The 25,057-nt window shown below is 40.0% G+C and overlaps 1 protein-coding gene across 3 annotated transcripts in view; it reads left to right on the forward strand.

Moving 5' to 3' along the window:
• Positions 1-25,057, forward strand: part of SHISA9 (shisa family member 9) — a 168,700-nt gene that overhangs the window by 140,065 nt on the left and 3,578 nt on the right. For all 3 annotated transcript variants that reach the window (XM_085074816.1, XM_085074815.1, XM_085074814.1), the window contains one exon: positions 8,511-8,666. In XM_085074816.1, coding sequence (XP_084930942.1) covers positions 8,511-8,666 — 156 coding nt within the window. The remainder of the gene's footprint in view (positions 1-8,510; positions 8,667-25,057) is intronic.

The raw sequence follows: 25,057 nt of genomic DNA on the forward strand, positions 1-25,057 counted from the left end.
TTAATGACAGCACATTCCCATTGGGTAAAAGTATATTAATTGCAGGAAAGAAAGTAATTTCATTGAAAGACAAAGCAGTCAAAACAACAGATCTGAGCTTGCTTAGTACATCTTAGCAAACTCTTTTTATTTCTGGGGAAAGGTACAGGAGTGTTTGATTTGTAAAACAACTGCTACCTTATGAGAAAGTATAAAGAACATTCTTCTAGGCAAAAAAAATTCTGTTGTGTAAGTCAAATTTGCTGAATTTATCTTTTCTTAATTTGCATCGCTAAGGATATTTGCAGTGCTCAAAGTGTGTATAACTGCTGGGTTTAATTTCCCAACTCTGTTACTTGAGGCAAAAGAAGATGAAGAAAATCAGAAACGTGGGCAGGAGTGAGAACACAGAACTGCTCCCTGCCCTCCCACAACTCAAGCCCTGGAAATTGATATGAAAGCAGGGTCCTGGTATCTCCTGAGTTCATCTGCTTATTGCCTTCTTAGAGGTTATAATCCTCTGTTTGTCAAGCCACAATGGGTAGCTGTAGAAAAGATTACTATGTCACAAATCCTATCAGAGGATTATAAGTCTGTCAGGTTGTGAGTAATTATGATGGAAAGCAAACCTCCAGAGGACATGAAAATAACCTTCATAAAGGGAGATCTGGTGTCACATAATAAAAGTCTGCATGGAAAACCAACCTCAGACTACAGCTCTTTTGTAAAGCAAGAGGCCAGAAAATATTATGAGAATGTGAGTGTGATGGCACAGCATGGAGCCCAAGGGAAATGAAAAGCAGAAGAGAGAGGCTTCCAGCCAGTTTAGTCACAAGGCCAATGATATTCCACTCCCACCCTCCTCGGATGGCAGTAAAACAGCCAACTGATTTCCCAGAACTCTGCTCCTACACACTTGGAGCTTAACCAGAAACCAGGAGCCCAAACCTGAAACATGATGAAGGCCCCAACTCCTAAATCCCTGTGACCACAGAGAATTCAGCACCTCACAGCATCAGAGACTTCACCTAGAAGACAGTAGGGAGCTACAGGTCTCGATTTTAACTGCTACACAAAGATGCAGTTGTCTCTTTCCCCATTTGCAACTTGTCACACAGAGTTCAGAAGAGCTCACAGGCATAAGATTCTTACATATATATATAATTCCCATGGATTTAAAAATAAAGTGATAGCAGCATATTTAGTATGAAAAAGGCCCATTTATAGGAACATTGAGTGTTCTTCCCTGACTGGACTCAGACAGCAGTGGAGCCTCACACCTCTTTGGCCACATTGCTACTGATTTTCCTTCTTCTCTGTTTCAACTTCACTCCCACCCATTCACCCACCCCTTACATCATTATTAAAAGAAATACAATCTCTGAGTTTCACCTAGGTAAGTGCCTGAAGGATGTAGACAGAAAATTAAAGGAGTGGAAAGGGAAGGATTTCTATTGTAAAAGTAGTGCTGTCCTCATCTTCACTTCAGATAAAAGCATTCAGAATGAAGAGTCCATCTGTTTTTGAGTGTGTGTAGACAGAATTGCTTTCATCTGACAGCAGCAGAGAATTCCACTGCACTTGAAGGAAACTTGTCAATTTTGCCATTTAAAAACAGGCATGGGGCATTGCTTGAGCCCCAGCAGCACTGAGACTACACAGCTCAGTGATACATCTCTGCAGTTCATCTCTCCTGCCAGAGGAAAATCAGCTCCTCCTAGGACAGTCACCAAAGGAAGAGCATCATGGATGTTATGACCTGACCTTCTTTCCCACATCCAGATAAACCACACTGTCCCTGAACATTAGCTCAAGAATTACCATAATTCTTTCTTATGAAGACTACACTCACAATAATCTGGTTTATTGGTGTCTCAAATGAGATCAACAAGGAGCTAAGAGATGTCATCCTATGTCCTGCCAATTTTCAACTTGAAACAATGGGCATTTTAGTGTCAGTCAGCATTCTGAACCCTGGTGATGCACAACCACTCACAGCAGGAGATGGATATCCTTCACTTTCCTGTGCTCCAGTCAGCATAGCTCCAGCACCCCTGGGAGTTCAGTGCCTCTACTCTGACAGTGGAAATGAAGATGCTCCTGCAGCTGCTGTACTGGGGAGGAAAGCTTGTCCCCAGAGATCACTGAGGTCATCTCCAAGTGAAAGGCCACACAACCTTTACCATGGGAGACAGCAGCAGATGGAGAGGTTAATTGTGCAGGAAGTGAATATAAACCATGGAGCATCAGAGGTCAGTGTGATGATGTCTCTCAGTGTGCTGAGAGACTCCTGCACTCAGTGGCACCACAGAGAATCCCAACATGTGCCATGGACTCAGTCCTACAATCACTGCTAGGACAGGGGAAGGCAGAAGACAGTATGTTTGATGACACGCATTTACACTGTAGACTGTCACTTCCATTAAACAGAAACATTTTTTTTGCTGGATGGAATGCCATCCCACTCATCTCAGATCTTTTCTGTGATTGTGATTAGATGGGTAGGTTGTCTGTGCTACAAGAGTGTTTTTGTGATATGGTGCAGAGATAGAACAGATCACTGACTAGCATAAATTGCCATGAAAAATATGTATTGTCTCTGAGCTATCACATTTAGGGGCAAAACAACTACTCACATGACTTGTGCATCACTGATGAGAAAACAAAAAAAGTCTGCAGATCTTGAGGGACAAAGATATACAGAGATGACTTACTACAGCACTATATACAGAATAACACAGCTCTGTGGGTTACTGAGGGTAGAACCTCATCCCAGCAGTCGCATTGCAAGGCTGCAAGTGTTGAGAAATGGCAGCAGTAATGATCAAAGATTGAAAAGATTGAAAGGAGAGAAATTATTATTTCAGAGAAGAGACGAATATTTGAAAAGTGGTAAAAAAGCATTTAAAATAATGAATGATAAAGAAGTTGAATTGCAAGCATCTGTTCTTGCAAAAATAAAAAATAAGTTCAATTGCAAGGCAGAAAAATTAAGATTAGATGAAAGGAATACTTTTCAGTTTAGGACTTGTACTAGACTGGAAAATGTTGCAGCAGAATACCATTAATTTAACAAGAGCTGAAATACCGTTTTTCAGCTATGTGGAGAATAAGGCCATGGATATTTATAACAGCAAATACAAACAGAAGTATTCAAGTTTATAAGTTTTGGGGCATAACCTGTGTTGCTGTTTCTGGAAATAACTCCTAGAGTAAGGGATAAGCACACACCTCTCAGAGACTACTTGCACCCTGCTGTCCCAAAAAGCCCTATCACAAAAAGCTCAAGTTATAAAGGTGTAAGATAATGCACAAACACAAAACCTCCATGAGGGTCAATTCAGCTGCACAGGGACAACCTACAGAGAGGCAAGAGCAAGTATATGGGGCAAGGATTTGGGTGTCACCCCAACAGGAGGCTGAGTCTTAAATGGAGAACAGTCTTATTATCAAGGAAGAAACTGGTCTGAAAGGAATTTAAACCCATAATCAAGTTGCTGAAATCCTACAGCCTTCATCGTATGTGGGATTTTTCCAAAACAGCACCTGCAGTTCCCTCTTGGTGAGGCTTGTAGGAACATGAGTATGGATTCACATTCTGGATAAGCTGGTCTTATAATTAAGTATATTACACTCAAGAACAAAGAGGCAAATATGCTTCTTGTGTCAGTGCAGTTATGGATGGGAGGGGAGCAATTTTATACTGATATTCTCTAGCCACTCAGATCTCTCCTGTTTTCATAGCTGTTATTTTCAATTTTAGTTAGTTCAGGGCATATCCTTTTCTCCTGAGTATCTGAAAATGCTCAGCTATTATTATATTTTGCTCTGAATTTTCTCTTTTTCCCCCTTTGACTTCCCAGACTTCTTTTGTCTGTCTTGTTCTCATTTCTTTTGTATGTGTGTCTGCAGGTGGCTTTTACAGCAAAATCTCATTCTGCTTTCCTGGCCTCCCCCCACCCTCTCCTGTTTTGTTACTGCATTGCCTGTCTCATTTGTGCTTTTCCTGATGCCTGGAACCACTTATTTACTAATAGATTCCATTCTGTGCCTATGGAGTTTGTTCATTTTCCCTGGCTTCAAGCACTGAATCGTTGACTTCATTGTTCAGAAAGGAATGAATCCCCAGGCCACTGTGCAGAGCAGGTTTCACTCTCCCATGGCTGAAGAGGAGGAGGGAAATGGCTGAGCTCAAGGGATGCCTATGGCAGGCTCTTGGCTCTGAAGCAGTGAACAAGCTTATTATTGCTGCAGCCTTCTCACAGTCCTTCCTCTAACCCTGAGCCTCCCACAGCTCTGGCAGCTTCTTGACAAGATTAATCAACCGAGGTGAACACACAGTGTATTGTATAGATAATGCAGAAATCAAACCAGTCAGCTTTGAGGCTTTTGTCTTTCTTACCCTGTTTGTACATGGGACTATGGTTAGTGTCAGGTGTTTTATGTTGAATTCTTATTTGTATTTAATAATTGCTGACATGCCCATTGCTTGGTTTCTGAATGAAGTGCACAAATCAGATATAACACCATCTTCATTGGACAAAGTGCAGAATCATTACAGTGACCAATTACGCTATTGTCATGTGATGCACACTAAAGTAACTCCAAAATTCACAAAGAGGGGTGGAAACACTCCCAAAAACCATTTTCACTTGAAAATATGCAGTAAACAGTTAACTGTAACATCTTCAATTGCATAGGCTGAGATACAGGTCCAGGTAATAAAGAGCTAATCTTCAATGGTCATTCTTCATCAGCTACTGGGACTATGACCAGAAGCCAATGCCTCAGACAAAAACTCACTGTTGGTGGCTGGGATAGAAATCCCCACCTTCTCTACCTATAAACTGGTTTTGGTGCAGCTTCCTTCCAGTTCTTATTTTCTTCTCCATGTGTCTCCCAGCAGCTTTTCTATACCTAGAGGTTTTAAAGGAATCACAGTCAAAAGCATTTCAGCATAAGAAGAGCTTTTTCATTTTTCCTTTTTTCCCTGTCTCTCATTTTCTGCCCATCAGACCTCTAGCCTGTGCATGGTGAGCTCCAGCCTATTTCAAACTCTTCCTTTTGGAGTGGTAGTAGGAAGACAGAGAGCAAACCACAAACACTTCATCCACAATAACTCCTCAAAGTCTCAGAAGGTTAGGAAGCAGGCTGGTATTGCATTCCCTCGCTTCAGCAAAAAATGAGATAGGTTAGGAATATTGCAGGTTTTTTACAATATTGCCATTGCTAATCATGTCTGACTATTCATGCTAGAAGCTGTGGCACAAACAGTTTTTTTGGCTTTTGTGATGTTCATACTCTCTGTTTTTAAAAATAAATACATCAATTGGCAGTGGCACAGTGCAGCTGGTTATATGGAATACTGTGATGGACAATACCAGTGTCACATTGCCAAAAATCATCTATGAGCATAGTCACAGCTTCTGGGTTAAAGTTGTCCCCATTCAGTGAAGCAGTTATTTGCAAATACCAATCCCAAAATATCTGGTTTATAAGTATAAAGGATTTCACATGCCATGAGGGGTCACTGGTAAAGCTGGTAGGGATTCTTCTGGTCAAACTTCCTTCCAATTGAAACCAATCCCTTGTATCACAAAATATTTTGAAGAATCCAACCAACTATTATTTCTTGCCTGAAATGTAACATTTACTACTTTTTCCCATTTCAGGAAAAAACTAAAAATCTCCAAGTTCACATGAACATCTTGTGAAGTAGCTGTACACAAATGTCTTTTTTCCTGAGAGAATCCCTATTCAGTGCTGCTGAGACTGAAGTAGTGTCAAGTATAAGATGACACTGCCAAGGCCAATCCCTTTTTTTAGTTATAAATGTGGATTGCCCCAAGGCAGGGCAGTGCTGCCCAAAACCTCCCAGTTGCTCACAGCTTACTGGGTTGCTGCAGTGGTTAGACTGACATTGCCCACTGCCCTGACTGCTGCAGAATTTACATTGCACCATTGCTGCTTCAATTATGAATATTTCCTAAATGGCATCCAAATATAGGTGAATTTACCCATCGTGATCATCATGTTAACCATGTGGGGAAAAAAATGACACAAGTATCCCATTTGCTCACTTATTTATAGAAACCCAAAGATAAGGAATCAGATCACTCAGTTTAGTGAGCTTGTGAACACAAGCAACATTCACCAGTAATGGCCAGTTAGGGTAAAATTTAGTTTGATTCACATTTAGACAGTTGTATATATCAAGCTGAGATTTCTCTTGTAGGCCCTAGGAGTTCATTCCAATGGGACCCTCTTTATAAATAGGAATCATTCTTCAATATGGTGAAATGCACTTCGCCAGAGGAGGCCTTTTGCTTAATGGCCAGTTGAATGACTAATTAGAACCGTGTCTTCTGTGTGATGACTTAGTCTTGTGTAAGCATCTGCCTGTGAGTGAGGGGCATTGTGTTAGTGTGGCAGTATAGGAATGACTACCTTTAATTCACTTGAAATTCATAATGCAGAAGAGTTCTGGGCTTTTAAGAAGAAAGCAGAGAAGTCAAAGATGATCTAGAAATTGAAAATATATTTCTTTACGTCTTTATTAACACTCAAGGGAGCAAACCCAGCAACACAGTCTGTCACTGAACACCTGGACAAAGCCCCAGCTCACCAAATTCATATTCCCCAGTACACTCCTGGGGTAACTTTCTTCACTGTGTTTAAGAGATGACTGAACAAATCTTATATGTCTAAGTAAGAAGCACATACAGAAAACCAGTCCTGGTTAACTACACCTTATTTACACTGTTTTTACAAGTCTCCGTGGCTGGAAGTCATTTCAGCAGTGAGCATAGCAATACTGGTGCTCACAAAACTTTCACCACAGTGAAATCATGATGTTTTAACAGATTGAAGAATTGCCACAAAGGAACTTCATAACAGTAGCATCTATGAAGTACTGATTTAGCTCTACTCAGAAAAAAAATTAATGACTGTAGGGGTAAAAGGTTGTCACCTTCCTTACAGTGAAGCTCTCCCCCATTCTGGTACCTTCAGTGCTGCCCGTTACCAAAATACAGCTGTGCTGGCATTCCTGATCAAAAGTGCACTGACAGGTGCAGCCAGAGAAGAGAGCTATTTGGAACATATGGATGGTTTGGAAAGAGTGGTCAACTACTCATTGGTTTAATCCATTCAAGTAAAAGGCTTTCCTTGGCTGTACTCTAGAGGTGGAATGGGAAAGGTATAGGATTTCATGAGATCCTGCTCTGAGAAACAGGGAAGAAAATTAAAAAACACTTTTGGTTTCTTTGCTCTCCCAGCATCTGTTAACTGACTTCAGAGCTCCTACTTATTAATGAGCTGTGGAAGGCCAGGTGGCTCAATTCCCTTAAAATCCTGGCAAAGTGCAGGGATATTTGGCTCCTGCCAGATCCTATGGGCACTAGGAGGATTGTCCAATCAATTCATCACAATAAACCACCTTTCCCATCACCGATCAGCTTTCTGTCTACATGATCTCTACCCTGTGCTTGATGCCGTGGGAGTTACTGTATTGTCACCAAGACAGCACCATGGTCTCACTGCAGGAGGAAAATGTGCTTGCCTGTGATTGCAGAAGCCATGAGATGGTTCTAGAATTGCCAATCAGCTCCAAATATTTCAGAATACACAGTCTAGAGAAAGACTCAGCAAAGATATGCTGATCATGTTGAACCTGTTGAAATTTAGGTCTGCAAATTGAGTGCAGCATACAATTATGACCACATGTTTTAGAGGCTGGAATTGACCATTAAATCAACAAATAAATTATATCTTGGAAAGGAAAGTGTATGGGCTGTATTCTCTACTGTAAAGGAACAAATCAATTTCAGAAAGGATATAGGGTGAGTGCTGGCTGCTGGCATAAAGCTGTTTGTAAGCAGTAATTAGCTCCTATTTTTATGTATGTCTGCTACAGAAAACATGACCATGGTATGATATTGTGATACCCACTGTCAGGGAAGAGGAGAAAATGTAAGGACAAAGTGTGAGCTTTGGAGAAATCACCTAATGATAGTCATGAGGCAAAATCCCCACATTTTGCACTGCAATGCTTGTCTACAGAATACCACATAATGCTGTGCAAGTATCCAAGCTGCTTCTGGTTTGAAAAGCAGTGTAACTGTGTATATGCAGCAGCCTGAGCCAATTTAAATGAGTCTGGCTCTTCCACTGCACAGCAGTACTGCCCTGTATTCAGTCTAACTTGGAACAAACTCCATGTTTTGCTTTGTATCTTAATGCTGCAGCAAATTTAGTATTGTTGGTGTTCAATTGTTTTGAAAACCTATTTTTTAGTTTAGAGATCTTTTTAGACAAAAGTTACTGTGTGTTGCTATAATCACTTGTCAGCTTTTAATAATGCCATTAACTGTTTGAAGTACAGGTCTCCTGTACTCAAACTCCCGCTTTGTATTAAATACTATTCTGCAGCATTAAATCTCAGGACATATTCTGTCTAATCTGTACTCAACACTGATGTGAAAACTTTAATTTACTTTTTCCTTAATGCTTGTCAATTTTCTTCAATACAGATCCACCACAGATGAATAATGTCATACCAACATCTCCCCTCCTTCCTCAGATGGCACATCAACATTCATATCCCAGCCTGGGACAGATCACAAACCCATATGAGCAGCAGCCCCCAGGCAAAGAGCTGAACAAGTACGCGTCTCTAAAGGCAGTCGGTAAGTAAGCGACGCGACGCACGACCTCCTCAAGCTCAGCATGCTGCACTTGCTGCTGGCAGCTGACATTCTGCCTCAAAGTTGAAAACAAGGTCTTGTGCATCTGGACTATTTCATGACTAAATTTCATGCAGAATATCCCATGGTAGAATTTTTTGTGGAATATAATGTTAGTTGGAAATGCAATGAAAATTTAAATGAGGACTACAGTTAAGGGATGAGAAAACTACCTGCAAGAAGTGGTGATCACATGATGGGAGCTCACACATGCACACAAACCACCCTGTGCCCTCTGCACACCATTTTCAGCAAGTTTCACCTGTTTTGCACACACAGTGTTCAGCCCCAGTTCTTTATGCCCTGAACCAGTGAGGAGCAGGGAGTTGGACTTGATAGTCCCTGTGGGTCACTTCCAACTCAAGATATTTGATAATCTGGCTACATATGCATTGTGGTGTGTATTTCCCATAGCTATCTGCACACATGAGAAAGAAAAACATCAGCCTATGATTTAGACACCTGCTAAGTACTTCCAAAAAGAGAAGGCCCTTGTACACTTCCAAAGTAAGAGCTTTTACATTTCTTGCAAGATGTGCATTAGTAGGTCACTGGAGGAATGTTCTGAGATCTTATGATTTCAAACAATTAGTGCATGATAAAACTCCTAATAAAGATCCCAGCGGTAACTATTTTTTGTGACTGATTAATAGTATTTTATGTAAATGAGGCAACATCTTTGAAGAAACAGTTGTGGGGAGGGAAAAGGACAAGAGTGAGTAAGAAATTCAAAATGATTTTTATATTGAATGTCTAAGTTTATAATAGTTTTCAGGGGCTGTAAATACCTGCTGAACACCCTGTGATGACAGAAAGCCCCTTCTAGACAATAATACATTAAGAACTAGGGGAGTCTTCCCACTAACCTTTGCTGAGCTTTCACACATGGATGTTAACATCATTTCCCCATAAATTTAGAGTAATTCCACAATGCCACACTCCCTATTTCCCAACAGAGATACTTATCTAGCAAAACAGCAGAACAGCTAAGAGCATTCTGACAGAAGAGTCTAGTATTCACCATGCCAGAAAAAAAATTCAGCACAAACTGACATTCCTTTATCTGCACTTCAGGGTACCAAACCTCTAACAAAATGTACATCAAAGTCCCATCTCAAATAGTTCAGTTCTGCTTTAGCTTGTTGGTTTTGTATCTTACAAGTGGCTTTTTAAATCTGTTTATAAAAACAAGGGTTAATAGCTTTCTGCTGGATCTTGAATACCAAGCAGCTTTACAATTCCATCTTCTAAAGGTGATACTGTGTAATGATGTGGGGATGATCACAGATTTGTGCACTGATATTGAGCTTCTTTTCCTGATGTCAATTTAGGTCAAGCCATTCATCAAAGCTAAAAGGTATTTAAGCATCACAAAATGGGAGATGAAACACTCTGAGAAACTTCTCTCATCTGCCCAAGAGCCACTGAATGTACCTTTCTAAAAAAATTATTGAATTAGGACTTAGATATTTCCTGTGTGTCTGAGTACAAGTTTTTAAAACAGCTAGATTATAACCATACAGTTAAATCAACCTTGAAAGATTGCACACTTCAGCTCCAGAAGTTGTATAATGCCTCTAAGAATCTTAAACTAAATTAAACATAACTTTCAGGGACATGTTCTTCCAGGAGGATTGCACCATCTTCCCATGCTTTTCCCCTACCCTTCCTACCCCTTCTCTCTTTTTTTCCCCCCACAGACCAACTGGTCTCAGACCACATTAGCCAAGTTTCAGACACAGGTGAATTTTCACAAGTACCAAAGTGCTGCATTGTGATCCAAACTTCTCAGCAGAAAACAACAGCAGTTTTGAAACTGTTACACATTCACACCTTCTGTCTTGACTTATGGAACAAGAACTAAATACATCCAGTTTTCAACCATTTTCAGACTCTCAAGGCCATGATTCCTCCCAAGAGCACCCCTTGAGTACATCCCCAGGTCACTGAGAGGTTTTTCCATGGTGCCAGCCAGGCCTAGGTCTGTGACCATGATGACATCAAGCTCTCCAGACTGCATACTGCAGGGCTCATGTTGGCTTTAGGAGAGCTCTGACAGGGACGAGGAGCTGCCCTACATCAAGCCCACCAATACAAATGTAACCTGACAGCATCTTTTGAACAACCAGACACAGACTGACTTCACCCTGACCTCATGTCACAGGGCAAAGGCATTTTTTGCCTGCTAACATTCAGAGTAGTTACAGATCCCCACAGCAGGTTAATGAGTGTGTGTAGCCCATTTCCTTTTGCATTCACTGATAGTGGCTTGAGGCTGTATTCATTTGCCACAACAGAAACTTAATAAGGGATGTGTTCTATATTTCTCTATGCATTTGAGGCAAATCGTATTCATTTAAGTGCCCCTTACTCTGCATGATCCCATTGTTCAGGTGAAGTCCACTGTGCTTAACCCTTTTCTTTAATAAGGGATTGGAGGAAGAAGCATTTCTAGTGCTTTGTAGCAACTGTAGCTACAGTACATTATTATGGCCACATTCTGGTGAGGTATAAGTGGTAAGAAGTTTAGATAACTGAAAAAGTGAAGCTTTACCAGAGGCAGTATTAAATTAATTTCTACACAGCTGCTTTCTTCTGAACTGCAGATGTCCTAAAAATTTGGCTAATTTTAGAAGTGAGCTACTCATTCCTCAGTGACTGTCTGCAGTGAAAATTCAGTTTACAGAAAAGTAGCGAGTCACAGTAATCTCTGTTTTGATCATGTTCAGGTCCTCCATTAAATTCAGAAAAAATTCAAGTGCTTGTGAAAACAAGAGACAACAGTGTCCTTGCTATTCATCTGCATAGTGCTACTAAGAATAACCCATACCATGGTAGTGAGACCAAGCTGATGCCTAGGAAGCAATTTGAAAGCTACACCTCAGACTCCAAGTGACAGAGCTTAGCAGAGAGTGGTTGGAAGTTGGACTATTCATGCATGGATGCAGTGCAACGTGTGCCTTGCACAGTGTCTGATTCAGCACAACAGGGGAGAGTCAAAAAGACTACTGTGAATGTATTTTATTTAAAAAATTAAACATTTTTGCTTGAACAAGCTCAAACTGCACAACCAAACCCTTACACATTCAATGGAAGAGGACTAACTCATTTGTTAGGGATTGCATTATTTGTTGCAGCCTCCAGAATTCCTTAAGTACTGACCATGGCTGTTGACCAAATTCACCTTTTCCCCTACTGCCTGCTGGCATTTCCATCTCTGAATGATGGGAGGACATTCTGTGCCTCTTATGTTCTCAGATGAGTGCTTGGAGTGCAGCAATGTGCCAGTGAGTTGAGATCTGCTTAGTGTTTTCCTCACTACACTAGAATTTTACTCTCCTTCCACCTTGGCACACACTCACCAGGGAATAATCAGCAGAAGGCAGAGGACCACTTTGAAATGAGACAGAGAACACACATTTCTTGAACAAATAGATAAGAAATCTACCTCCTAGCATCTCTAGCCTACCTGGCTGACTGACCTGACTTACTGATAGGCACGCTGTGTTCATCCATTATTTTTCCATTTTCAAGCCACAGAATCTCTTTTCAGTAGTGCCAAATTTTTCCCACCTCAGAATGTGAGAGACTATCTGAGGGAAAAGGGTTAATGAGCTCCAAAGCCAGTCCCAGCAGAAGTGGTCATTGAGTGTTGTGTGGCAATAAACACCCAATGTTTAAAAATTTCAGTGTTTTGGTCACCTGAGACAACATGATCCTGGTTTCCTTCAGTGCTTTTGCAGTATTTGATTATTTATGTGAAAAGTGCAGAAAGAGGTTTTTCTGCATAAATTATTCTTATTTCCAGTTCATCAACCATGCTTTTACTCCATGCTTAAATGGTTATTGCTCACTTAAGCAATACTGGCATGCCTAAAGCTACAAGTGGATGGAGATCTTGTAGCTGAACACCTTCATGAAATTCAAGTCCCAGGACATACAAAGGTAGCTCATCACAATTTTTTATGCACATCATCTGGACATTTATTTGGAAAGCATGAACAATCCAACTTCAAATTCCACTCTGCTAAGCTGTAAGAGTTGTAGTCCATCCTGTTGCTTAAGTTTCCTAGAGCTCAAACTGGCCTCATTATCCTGAGGTATTATTTATTTAGTCACACTGTTCTACAAGCCCACCTCACTAACAGTTAATTGCTTTCCTGAATTTCAGGAAGTACAAAGTCACTAAATATTTTTAGACCTTCCTGCAGAAACCACAAAATACCCCAAACCCAACTTCTAAATCCCTGAAGGACTGGGAAGATTATAATTCAGCTGCTGGAGAGGTGCACAGACATACAAGTAAAAACTGAGAATACAAATATTTCTGCAGTTAAAACATGATTTTATATTTCTTTCCTAACATTTCTTCTTCCCTTCTCTCTCTCACACACACACACACAAACATTTGAGGAACTGACAGGACACTGTTAAAAAAAAAAAGAAATAAAAATACAGAGGCCAGAATTCCTCCCTGAAACACAGAGCCAGAAAGCCTTCCCTGATGCTGGGAGTTGTTAGTCTCCTGTGGGATTAAATCAGATCTAATTGATTTGATATAGTGAAGCTAGAAGGATATAATTGGCAGCAGACCCACCATCACATCTCTGAGTCTACAGCTCCCAGCACTTCTTGAAGCTGCACAGTTCTTTGATCCCAGAGGAAACATTAGACAGTGATCCAGCTCTGCTTGCAGTTGCAAAACTGCAAAGTGAGATTCTGCAAATATGATACTCAGAGAATAAATATCTCCTGGTTAGGTTCCTGCAGAAAGTAGTGTGGCCACAAGTGTGCCAATGCACCAGGCAACAGCTCCCCCAGAAAGGTGAGGCAGGAGAAAACTGACCTGTTCTGTGTCCTCTGGGCACACAGAGGGATCCAAAGGGAAGATGACCCTAAGGTTAGCTCTGGGCTGTTATCTTTGAACCATCCTCCTGTCTGATGGAAAATTTGTTTCTTACTTCTCCTGAGACTCAGACCTTCAATTTCCATAGAAATGACTGTAACTTTGTGCTGGTATGAGATCTGTCTGTTGAGAATAGAAGTGACTTCACAACGACCTCCCAAGAATCTGATTCCTATCTCACCATGAGATTCTACCATTCCCTGTAGTTCATTGTGCTCTGGCCTGGAAAGAAATACTGTAATTGGAAAAATGGAAACACACAACATGCCTGCCCATGCATTCACAGGGTATATACAGTCCACTTTTGGAAAAAGCAGACCTACAAAATTATTGGGCACAATATGTTTGTATTAATTTACTTTTCTGTACCGACCACACTGCTACACTGAGAGGTAAATATTCACGTTTCTTAGGAGGGCTTAAAAAGGAAGTGTGGTTTCTTTTCAAAGACTAAAGAAATTTTCAGCTACCACTTCCATAGGGAGTTACACAAAGATGGATCAAAAAAAAAATCTGGGACATGGGAGTATCTCCCTGGATTTAAGACCACAAAAAACTGACAGGAAATCACAGATTAATGCATCACTTTTAATATCCAGAGGGTGATTCAGATAATGATTTCATATATCCAGAGGTATGTGCTGTGTCATAAATAATGCTCGACTAGGCGATGTGCCCAATTCAACACTGGAGCTACAGATCTGGCTGAAGGAAGTGTGACATAAAAGCTCAGTATCTTTGTATTATTATTATTTACTCAGCCCAGCGTGGCTGGAGAATTTGAAGCTTTTGAGTGTTCATTTGTTAAGGAAGTCTTTCATATTTTAATCCTCACTACTTCTTCAGGCACAAGTGCAAACCAGGCAGCACTCAGAGCAAGCCTTGCTTTCCCAATCCCCCTGCCAGCACTGCTCCCTCAGCCTCTCCATTCCCCAGCCAGAGCAAGTGGAGCATCACTTGTTTCGCTTACGTCTTCTGATGAGACCTGGCAAATTTCACATCCTGCCCAGTGCATGCAGATGAAATCACAAGACCTTTTCTTGCTTCCACTAAATAATTTATTTTTTTTTTCTGTTATTTACCCAATTGGCTTTGGATACCCACAGGCACACTGTCATAGGTAAACAAAAAATGCTTGGAGAGTCTTGATCAAAATATTTTCCTGTTTTATCATCCAGCACACTCATTTCTTCTTCCAGTGAAGCACCCTATTTTAATTATAAATACGTTGTTTGTGCAGAGCCTCAGCATCCTGAGCTAAATCATCTGCTTTGCTAACATTCTTTTTTTGCCTTTTAAAAAACAACATTTTAGTGTGAAAACAACAGATTTTTTTACTGTAAAATCTACGGGAGGATATTCTTTCTGAGGTTGGGCAATTCTGCTCCAAGTAATCACATTTCAAAGCAGCCATTGCCTATTCCATCCTTTAGCAGACAGAGGTGAGAGCTTTGGGGATATGTTGGTCTCGGCAGAAGTGACCTCATGGCAGGTGGAAGGAAACTGCAAGTAGCCCTTCTTTTACAAGAAGCAGTTTTAAAACCAAAATAAGATGCTCTTAAACAGTGCTATTTATATTGTCTCATTTCTAAGACTTTAACAACACACTGAACTTGGGAAAGAAAGAAAATCTGACCTTGAGGTCCATTTAGTTTAGGTTTATCTAGGGATTTGTAGTTTTCTGGGTTGGACTCACACCTAGTGAATTTGTTTTTTCTGAATTTGGTCCAGTACCTGGCTTTATGGTGACTGAAGAATATTTATAAGAATTTGTTAAATCTTAACCTATTTTTCATTCTAAAATAGAAAATTTAAATTTGTGCATTAATTCTTGTTCTTGATGTTGATATTCTTTGCACCCATGCTTCCTGCTACAGAGAAACAGCCAATTTTTTCTATCAGCACATTAAAATAGTGAAAATCAAATCTTCACCAATCATTCATAAAAGTTAAGTTTATAAACACCACTCCACATTCCATCAGTTATCCACCACAGAGAACTCACACCCTGCCACTAAAAATCAGGTTGGTTCTCTGGAAATGTATTGGTTTTAAAAATCCTTATTATGTGATAATGAGGCAAAATGAAACAAAATATTATTTTCTCCTCTTTATGAGACACAATGGACAGATCTAAAATAAGAGTACCAGGAACCCAGCTGACTGCTAGAGAATGAAGGCTTTGGGGGTTTTTTGCTGTCTTTTGTCCTTGAAGATGCAGCTTTCAGAGGTAACGAGCTCACAGTAACCAGGTTTATTTCCCTATATCGAGATCAGTGGCAGCCCCAGGAAGACAACAAGTAAATCTAAATCAAGCATGGGTTATTCCAACCTATTTCTATGAAATGCTGATGAATTATGCATGAGATTTTTTTACACATTAAGTGATGTGAAGACATGAGTGAAACTTTATGCTCAGGCAATAAAAGTGAGCCAATGAGAACAAGGCTCATCTCACGCGATGTCAAAGTCTAACAAAGCTGAGCATTTTCACTTGCAGCCCTTAAACATCCCTGTCTGTAACTGTCTTATTTTGCAATATAAACATACTTCTCATTCCACAATGCAAACTTTTTTATCAATTATTTAAGAGTAGAGATTGATCTTAGAGATACAGAAACAACTGTGAGTAGTTGCAGATAAATAGCAGCGTTGCAGGATCCCAGCTAAAATCCAGATTTAACCTGAAGTGTGGCTTTTCCACCATGGAGCCTACACATTGCACTGCTTGCTCTGAACATACTCCATTTTTCTCTCTGGACTATTAGCTTTGTAGGTTATTTATGGCAATATTTTTCAGTGAGAGTTTCATACATGTGTTTAACATGTGATATCCTGTTTTAAGACTTTTCAGCTTTGTACATGGATATGTCAAAAGCAGTGTGATGTTCTTCAGGATTACCCATGAACACCAAAGATAGAAAGACAACTGATAGGAATTAATCCCTTATTAACAATAACATATGAACAGCAGCAATTTTCTGTCTGATATTTTGGCTCTACAAAGGGGGTTCTAAAGGTAGTAAATGTGTTTTTAAGAAATTGCACAAGCTGAAAGTCACAGAGGCCGTTTCTTTATTCCTACACATTCATACCATAATAACAAAGGGCTTGAGGCATGGAGGGAGGAAGAGCAGTAACATGATTTATAATGCACAGTTAATTTTTGCAAGTCCTTCCCTAACAGCTTATTTGATGAAGGATAAGAGGAAAAGAGAAGTTGAAAAAAAAATCTGATATTTAGTAGCTATGATACTAGAGCATTAAAAAAAAAAAAATCACCACAAAGATATCCTTTGGTCTCATTCCAAGGAAAATATAAAGTACCTCAGGTGTTTTTTTTTGCAGTGGAAAGTTTGCAAAGTTTTCTAGACTATGGAAGGTGCTGCTGTGGAAAGCAGCCAGGCTCTGCCACAGGGGAGGAGGCAGAGCTGCAGCTCAGCACTGCTGCTGCTCATTTTCCCCAGCAATGGTTATGATTGCAATTCCTGGGCAGAGAGGAGCTGCACACTGCTCTGTGGCTGAGTCTGGTGTGTGCACTGCTGACTATTCATGGCAGAGAGCTGCATTTGCAGCTCTTCCTGGGCTGCCTGTCAGTCACTGATGCTCCTGCCTCATGTGAGGGCTCTGTGCAGACCAGGCAACACTCCTCTGCCTTGGACTTGGCCCAATCTGCAGGAAAACGTGAAGAAGCTGATTTCCTTCTGACAGGGCAAGTTTGGGAAGTGCCAGGGAACATCAGCTCCTTTCAGTCTGACACACAGCTCTGGTCTGGAAACCCCTGGCAACTATGCTCAGGAATTTAATAACACAAGTGCCCTGGAGTCTAAAAAAGGGAGACAGGAAAAGAAAAAAACAAAACTCAATGTGTATAAGTATAGCTATGAAATTAATTCCTTTTTAAAAATTTCTTTCCTCCTAGCAAAAGGAGTAGAAAAAGATAACTTTGTAATAGGAACAACTTATGCCACAATTATTTTGGAAAAAAATCAACTTCAATCCAGAGCAATTACTAAAAATTCCTTAAAATTATAGCAGATAAGACACAGATCATATGAAAATAAATTATGAAAAAGATGGCTATTACATCACTGTGACTTTTTTTTCATTTCAACAGTACAATTCAAAAAGTCTTTAGGCCTCTCTTCAAGTTCAGAAATAATAATGTAAATCTAGTACAAAGCCACTTGAAGGGCAGGAAAATGCAAGTTTATTTCAGCACTAAAACGACATTGTAATTACATGTTCAGACCCTAATTGGGTTCTCTGTTCTCATGCAGCTTCCTATGTCATCACATCTGGTATTTGCAGCTTATCTGTAACTGATACAGACATATGTAAGAGTTATAGCCAGCAGTATACTAAAATAAACAAAAGAATATAATAAAAACTATTAAAACTGAACCCAAAATTCAGCACACAGAAGAATGCCAACAGCGACGTGTGAAAAAAAAAAATTGAATTAAGTTCATGCTAAGAACAGTTATTACAGATAAATGTGGTCAGGAATAGCAGAGCTTTTTCAGTCCATGTTAGATAAGGTAAATTGACACCTGAAGGAAAACCAAACAGGCATTTTTAGATGCTAAATCCCACTGCAGAACACAGAGCTCTTGTCTGCCATGCCCCACACGCCCTCAGTGTGCAGCCAGAGCAGCCCCAGGAGCAAAGCCCACCCTGCAGGCTGCTGCAATCCCTGGCTGCAGAAGCAGAGCTCTCCTTGCACTGCACAGTTCTCCTTCAAAGGCAGGGGAAGCAGTGCTGCAGTCCTGAGGAGCCTCTGCCCTGAAACAAACAACATCCTCACCAACCAAAAAGGTTACAAACAATTTCATATTGTTGTTGATGTATGAAAGCATTGCTGCAAACTTCTGACACAATCAGATTTATACTGAGAAGCATTAAAAACCACCCAGTGAAAAAGCAAGCAAGATTACTGAAGGAAGAAGTGGAAGAAGCCTTTTAAGCAAATCTCCTAAGTGTTAACCTCTTTGGCTTTGGACAGCATTTTTAGAAAGCAAGGCAAACCCTCCTATCCTAAATCAGTTTATGCTGCAGTCATGCTTTATTCAGAAGTTAAGCATGACAGCATGACTCCTTAGATAGTTTCTATTTCCAAAGACAAGTTTTCATACCATATATAAGGTTTCCAGTAAAACTCAAACTGATAAATATGCTTAAATGAGATAAAAGAAAATAAATTTTTCACAGTAGAATTTTTCATACTTATTTGCCATTGTAGATGCCATGAAAGCCACAAGCTTAGAGGCCTTTAGGAAAAAAATAAAGGAAAAACAGATTTATAGTTACAGGACAGCCACTGGCTGCATTTTCAAAGAAAATTCAGCTTTGAATACATAATTCTCTTATACTTCTCCTACAATGTCATCCCTTGGATCACGAATAGAATTGGCACTCTTATGTCCTTCTTAAGTTTATTATTCATTGCACAATACTGAACCAGCAGTTTAGCATGTTGATGCTTGAATTTAAAATGTTAAATCACTTGAGGATTCAACCAAGTAGTGTGATCTTTGTCTATCTGCATGTAACAGATTTCAGGTTTCCTGAAAGCATTTACAATTCTAATGTAAATTTACCATGAACCAGCCACCATTTGTTTCCAGGTTAACAGAGCCTATTGATTTTGGTTAGCCAGAAAAAGTCTTGTTTTTCTTACACTGGTTGGATTCAAGTATTCTGTATGCCACTGGTGCCTAAGTTAGGCAGAATGTGTGTCTGGAGTATTTTGATCAAAACCAAATCACAATATCACTGCAGCACTTCGCAAAATTGAATCATAAATATTGCAATTTAATACTATGTAAATCAATGCAGGCAAGTATACAAAGCCCAGCTGGAAAATCTGTTTTACATGTCCAAGGAGAAACCTGCCTAAACTCACACAGTAAATAAACATTTGGAAAAAGAGAAAGAAAAACCACAGACTTTGCAGTGCTGCTGTGCTTTGTGGCACATTGTCAGCAAAGGGGTGCTGCTGCTCCCAGACATGTGGCTACTCTTGTATCCCAGGGAAGGGTAGCCCTGCTCCTGGTGAAGCTCACATCGTGTCTGATGCCTGAGGAGTTCATCAAAATCTATCTCAGTGTTCCCAGCCAGGCAGCAAACTTGGCTGGGGGGTTAAAGAAAAGAGAGCATTGCTGAGACTGGAGGCTTCACTTACTCAGTTAATTCCATTCCTATCCTAAATCATTCCTAATGTGTCGCAGAACCCAGAAATATTCTGGCCTCTTCAGCCTTTCATAAACTGTCATGAAAATAATCAAAAGAAGAGAAGAAATGTTTGGGCCTGCATTTTTATCTCTTTTCATGTCTCATATCTTGAAATAATTTTATTTCACTGGGAAAACAAATGTAGTCTTGTGTCTGGAGGTGGACAAGCTCTTTCCAAACAATGTCTGAGAAAAAAAAGGTTGATGTGGTTTGTCTTTTCGTGCTTGTTCTCTCTCCAGATAACTGTAAAAAAAAAAAATCAGTAAATAGATGAAGTGGTAAAGGGGGCCAGGAGAGGAATAACACAGAGCCACAAAAAGTAGGTTCTACAAAACTCACACAGGGCTCTATGCATTATGTATTTTTCTTGACCTCTGTCAGCAATAGGAAATAAAAACCAAGGGAAAGAATCCAAAGACAAAAAAACCGCCTTCATTTTCAGAATGTCTTGAAAAAAGGCAAAATGGTATTAGAAGACAAACAAATATTTAGGACAGAAATCAATGCAGGCCACAGGCTCAATTCTGAATTTTCAAAACTCTATACAAGAATAAGAAGGAGGGCTGCAAAAATTATTCCAAATGGCCTTTGCCCTTTCTTGGAATTTAGTATGCTTTAAAAGTGCCCCAACTTGTATACAGCCACTCCAGTGTCTGTGAGAGGAGAATAGCCAATGAGCACCCATGCAGTAAGCACACTCCTTCCCCTTGGCCACAGACAGATCTCTCTCAAAATCCTGCCCATTCGCCATTCTGCCAACAGAATCCTGTCTAGCCGAAACGTCCCCATGCAGTCTGCTTCCCAGCACACTTCATATTGTGCAGAGCAAGTTCTTCTATGGTCTGTGACAGTTGCTGAGGCCCGTAATTCAAAACACAGCTCATTAGTTATTTGTTTTCCTGTATGAAACAAATTTTTCTGTGAATTTATTGGATCCAATTCATACCTAGGGGCAGCTAATATGAGCTCTGTCCATGTGAGCTTTTTCCCCTCACCCAAGAATAAACTTGTACTAGTGTACAAATGATACTTCTTTGATTTTCAGATGAAATGCTGCAAGAACTCTCACACAGAGCTGGTTTGTTCCCTGGAAGCCTCTGAACATATTGTCTTAGATGCCAGCTTGGAAAGGCAAATGAATAAGCAATCACACATTCAGACAAGATCAACAGCACCACCGAAGGCAGCAGCCCAGTATTTCCCTGGGCAAAATTCTCATGTCATCTCTGAGTCAGGATTCATTACCCTTTTGTCTTTCCTTGAGTTTTCACTTTCATTACTTAGAGAAATATAAGTTTCCCATAGCTTCAGGTAACAACACCGTGGTGTTAGCAGACTCGTGGCTGTAGAAGCAAAGCCTTGTTCCAAAGTGCTGTATATTGCACAGAGCAAACACCCACAACCAGGCACTCGGTTCATTTCAGGTGTTATCTGGTGTGCCACTGTAGCAATTCCACTGCTATCCTGTCCTCAGCACTTTCCACTCATTTGCTTTCTGCATCTCTAGCTCTTCATTTGAAATAGTCTTTTTGGCTAGAATAAAGCTCTGCATTTCACAAAGTTCTTCTTAAAATATGTTCCGATAACAAACAATTCTATAAACATCTAGAGTGAGCCAGTGTCCCTACATATTTTTATATCATCTGACTGTGACTGCAAGCTCACACAAAACTGGATTTGAGTTTTCGGTTTCTGTTTCTTTGTGTCTTTAGAGCTTTTATAAGGATTCACTCCTTTGTGGATTCTCTTCTCTCACTTCAGGCGCTTCTCCCCATTCCTAGCTGCCCATTTTCACAAAACCAGTAGGACAGAATTGTCTTTCAGGATTCCATATTCTTCCACAGCTGTAAGAAGTGGTGTGAGTATTCAGAGCCATGTTATGGACCCACAGAGATAACATTGTCAATAAGGAAAAGTTAAAACCTCTGCAATATTTCACAAGAAAAAGAAAGCATTCACAATGCTAATGCATGTCCACATGACTCTACACCACAAGTGCTTACACAGTGACCTTGAAGACTACTTCACCTGGGGAACAGAACAGCATTGCATAGTTTCAGGGCCACCTCTCAAATAATGCCCATATTCAAATATGCTCACTGACAAATTCTGGCCCTACAACAGTAACTAAATTGGTTGGTGTATTACCTTAAAGAAGTAAAAAACTTACAGAAATATTGGAACTGAGAATATTTTTATAATTAGCTGCCAAGAAGAAGGAACACGAATAATAACACTCGGAATTAAAGCCCTGCTATTATTATTTGGCAATGTTGCAATTCTAATTCTTTACTCCTTTTGCAAACACAACAATGATATCTTGAAATCCTATTTTTACTGATCAGTATACAGAAGCCAATGCAACAGGCACTTCTCTAGCACCTTTCATCCAAAATCTCAGAATACTCTACAAATAGCAATTCAACTTTATAACACAACTACCTCCTCCAATGTGCTAACAGCTCATTTTACAGCAGGTGAAACCAAGGCAGAGGGAAGTTGAGTCATGTACCTAAGGTCACATAACAAATCCATCCTCTAACTCCAAAATATCTCTTTCGATGTTTAAAGTCCACAAAACATTTATAGGGTCTGCTTAAGAAGAAAAACAAACTCCCTCAGATTCACAGTTGATTTTTAAAGTAGTTGGCTTCAGGATACTATTAATATACTTTTCTTGGTAAAACATTTGTTGCAAAACCGTGCTCAATATTACTGTTCTGAATCTTTTCTGCTTTGAAAATGAGAAGAAAAAAACCCTGTTTCTACACTGTAGTAGCATCAGGTCACTCATACAAGGCACAGCCCACTGCTATTATAAAACCTTCATGAGAGAACAAGGACTGCTTTAAGAGTTGCCAAAAACCCTCTTGAACAACTGAACAATTCAGTTTTATCAATGCTGATTTTGCTCATATTTGCTACAATGGTATCTTCCCCCTATTTCTGGTACCTCTGCCTGTGCAAGCAGGAAGAAAGCAGCCTCAGGAGGTTAAACTATCTGCTGCAGGGGTTGGCACTCACTGGTAGCACTGAGCTCCAGGGCACAGGGAAAGAATTGTCAGGCAAAACCTGCAAAGTGTTCCTTGATCAGGACAAACACAAACCGCAGCTCTCCCACACACCACACATCATCAGCCCCTCGTCAGCTGTTTGCCAGCTTTCTGCTTGGCTTTGCTGATGAGGATTTACAGTTCAAATCCTGGTGTGCTCTCTTCAAGCCCAGTTTCCAGAGAACAGTTGAGAAGTTCCTAAAAGGGACTATGGACTGTATTAGTTAAAGCAACTTTAATAGAACCAAATTTATAGAATTAATAATTTCACTTTCTGTGTGGTGTTTCATCAGAAACAAAGAGTTGAAAATTTGACATTATAACAAACGAGCAAAATCAACTTCAGACCTGTCGTAGGCACAGTCCTTGTGAGGCTGACTTCTTCCTCCCTGTTTCAACAGTGAGGTGCTCTTTATATACAGCAGAAATAAAATTTACTCTTCTGTAGGACATCAGCTTTGGTGTGATTGGAGATCTGAGTAATATATCTAATGTCTGACAAAATTCAGAGACCCAGGACCATTGCAGTGGGAAAAGGTGCGAATGAGAAAAAAATCAACAGAAACCGAGGGTGTAGCTTTAGCTTGTGGCCTCAAAGAGAAAAATGGCATGAAAAGCCAGGCAAAAAAATATCTGCAATTTTTGGTCATTATTTACATAGCTGCATCACTGCTGCAATTTCTAGAAAGGGAAACCATTATTTACCTTGCAACTGATTTCTTGGCTACAGAAGACAAATTGCTGCAGCATAACTACGATAAAATTAAAACTACAAACTTACAAATTTGTTCTATTTTTATGTTAGATTAGCCAAGTTTTTAATTTCTGTATGCAAATTAAACTAATTTAAATGTGAAACAGGCATACAAATGTATCTGTATTAAAAGCTGGACATAATTAACTGTGCTGAATTTAAATTATATAAGCTAGTGTGACTTTTCGTAAGTAGCCAAGGTCTAAGTCATACAGCATAGAAACTTGCTTCTCTAACAGCTGGCCTGTAGTGCCTTTGATGTCAAAATTGATAAAATGAATACTTGTGTGAATATTCACAGTGCCTTTTCTGCAATCATATTTTTCAATTGTTGATAATAGATTAATGAGATAATGGCAATGCAAGTGCATTTCCACCCCATTTTTATTCAACTTGTATTTAATGGTCCTGTGGCATTCAGTGAATATTAACAAACTAAAAAGACAAGCCACATGTAGAACTGGCTACAGTTCTTTTAGGAAAAAATAGGTACAACTTCTTGATTATTCAGATTACAGCTCTCTAAATGAAGCAACTCACTCCAAAATCAAAGCAGAACTTGACAGACTTTGTAACACATGACAGGTCTATCAGCAATTGCAACTGCACACCCTGGGCTGAAATTAGACCAGGCCATTATCTGCATTCTGTGATTTGTTTCAAGCAGAAGGCACCTGTATGCTATAGAAAACCATTCACTCAATGACTGAAAAAGGAAACAGATGGAGATGGGAAAAACACACAAAGCCCAAGCTGACAGCACAGAAAGGAGCAATTTCAGTCCATTAAAGAGGAAACACCTCTTTAATGACAAAATTAAGGATTTAAGAGCAGAGTCCAGTTGCACAGTCATTATACAAAAAATGTCATGAGATAATAAATAGCAACTGCCTTTGGTAATATTGCTCCCTGCTGAGGGGCCAGGACAAGGGGAATGCACAACTGAAGCCTGATCTTGAAGATTAATATGGTGCTCCTGGGAATTTCCCTGCCTTGCATAAAGATCCAGTTCAGAACTAGAGACAGGGAGAAAATTCAAAGTGCAACAAAAGCCTCCTAGGAATACTTGGGCGAGAGCAAAAGAGGGAAGCTACACAAAAAACAGAGCAGGGAATTAAAAACCTCAGGAAGGCGAGAGGAGCTGAGCAGTACAGACAGCTCCATGGACCAGACTTCTGCAGAGAAGCCTTCCATGGCATGGCTTCAAGGGAAACGGATGGATCCAGCCAGGGCACAGCAGAAGTCAAATCCAAGCTGACACAATCATATATTCAAAGCACACCACTACTGATTAACACAGTGCCAGTTGATCTACGTATTTGGCACTATCTTAAATGAACATCAAGATTTTTGAAAGGGGAAAATAAACACTCTTTACATAAAAGGA

Source organism: Lichenostomus cassidix, chromosome 14 (genome assembly GCF_008360975.1).
Source record: "Lichenostomus cassidix isolate B80296 chromosome 14, HeHo_3.0, whole genome shotgun sequence".
NCBI lineage: Eukaryota > Metazoa > Chordata > Aves > Passeriformes > Meliphagidae > Lichenostomus > Lichenostomus cassidix.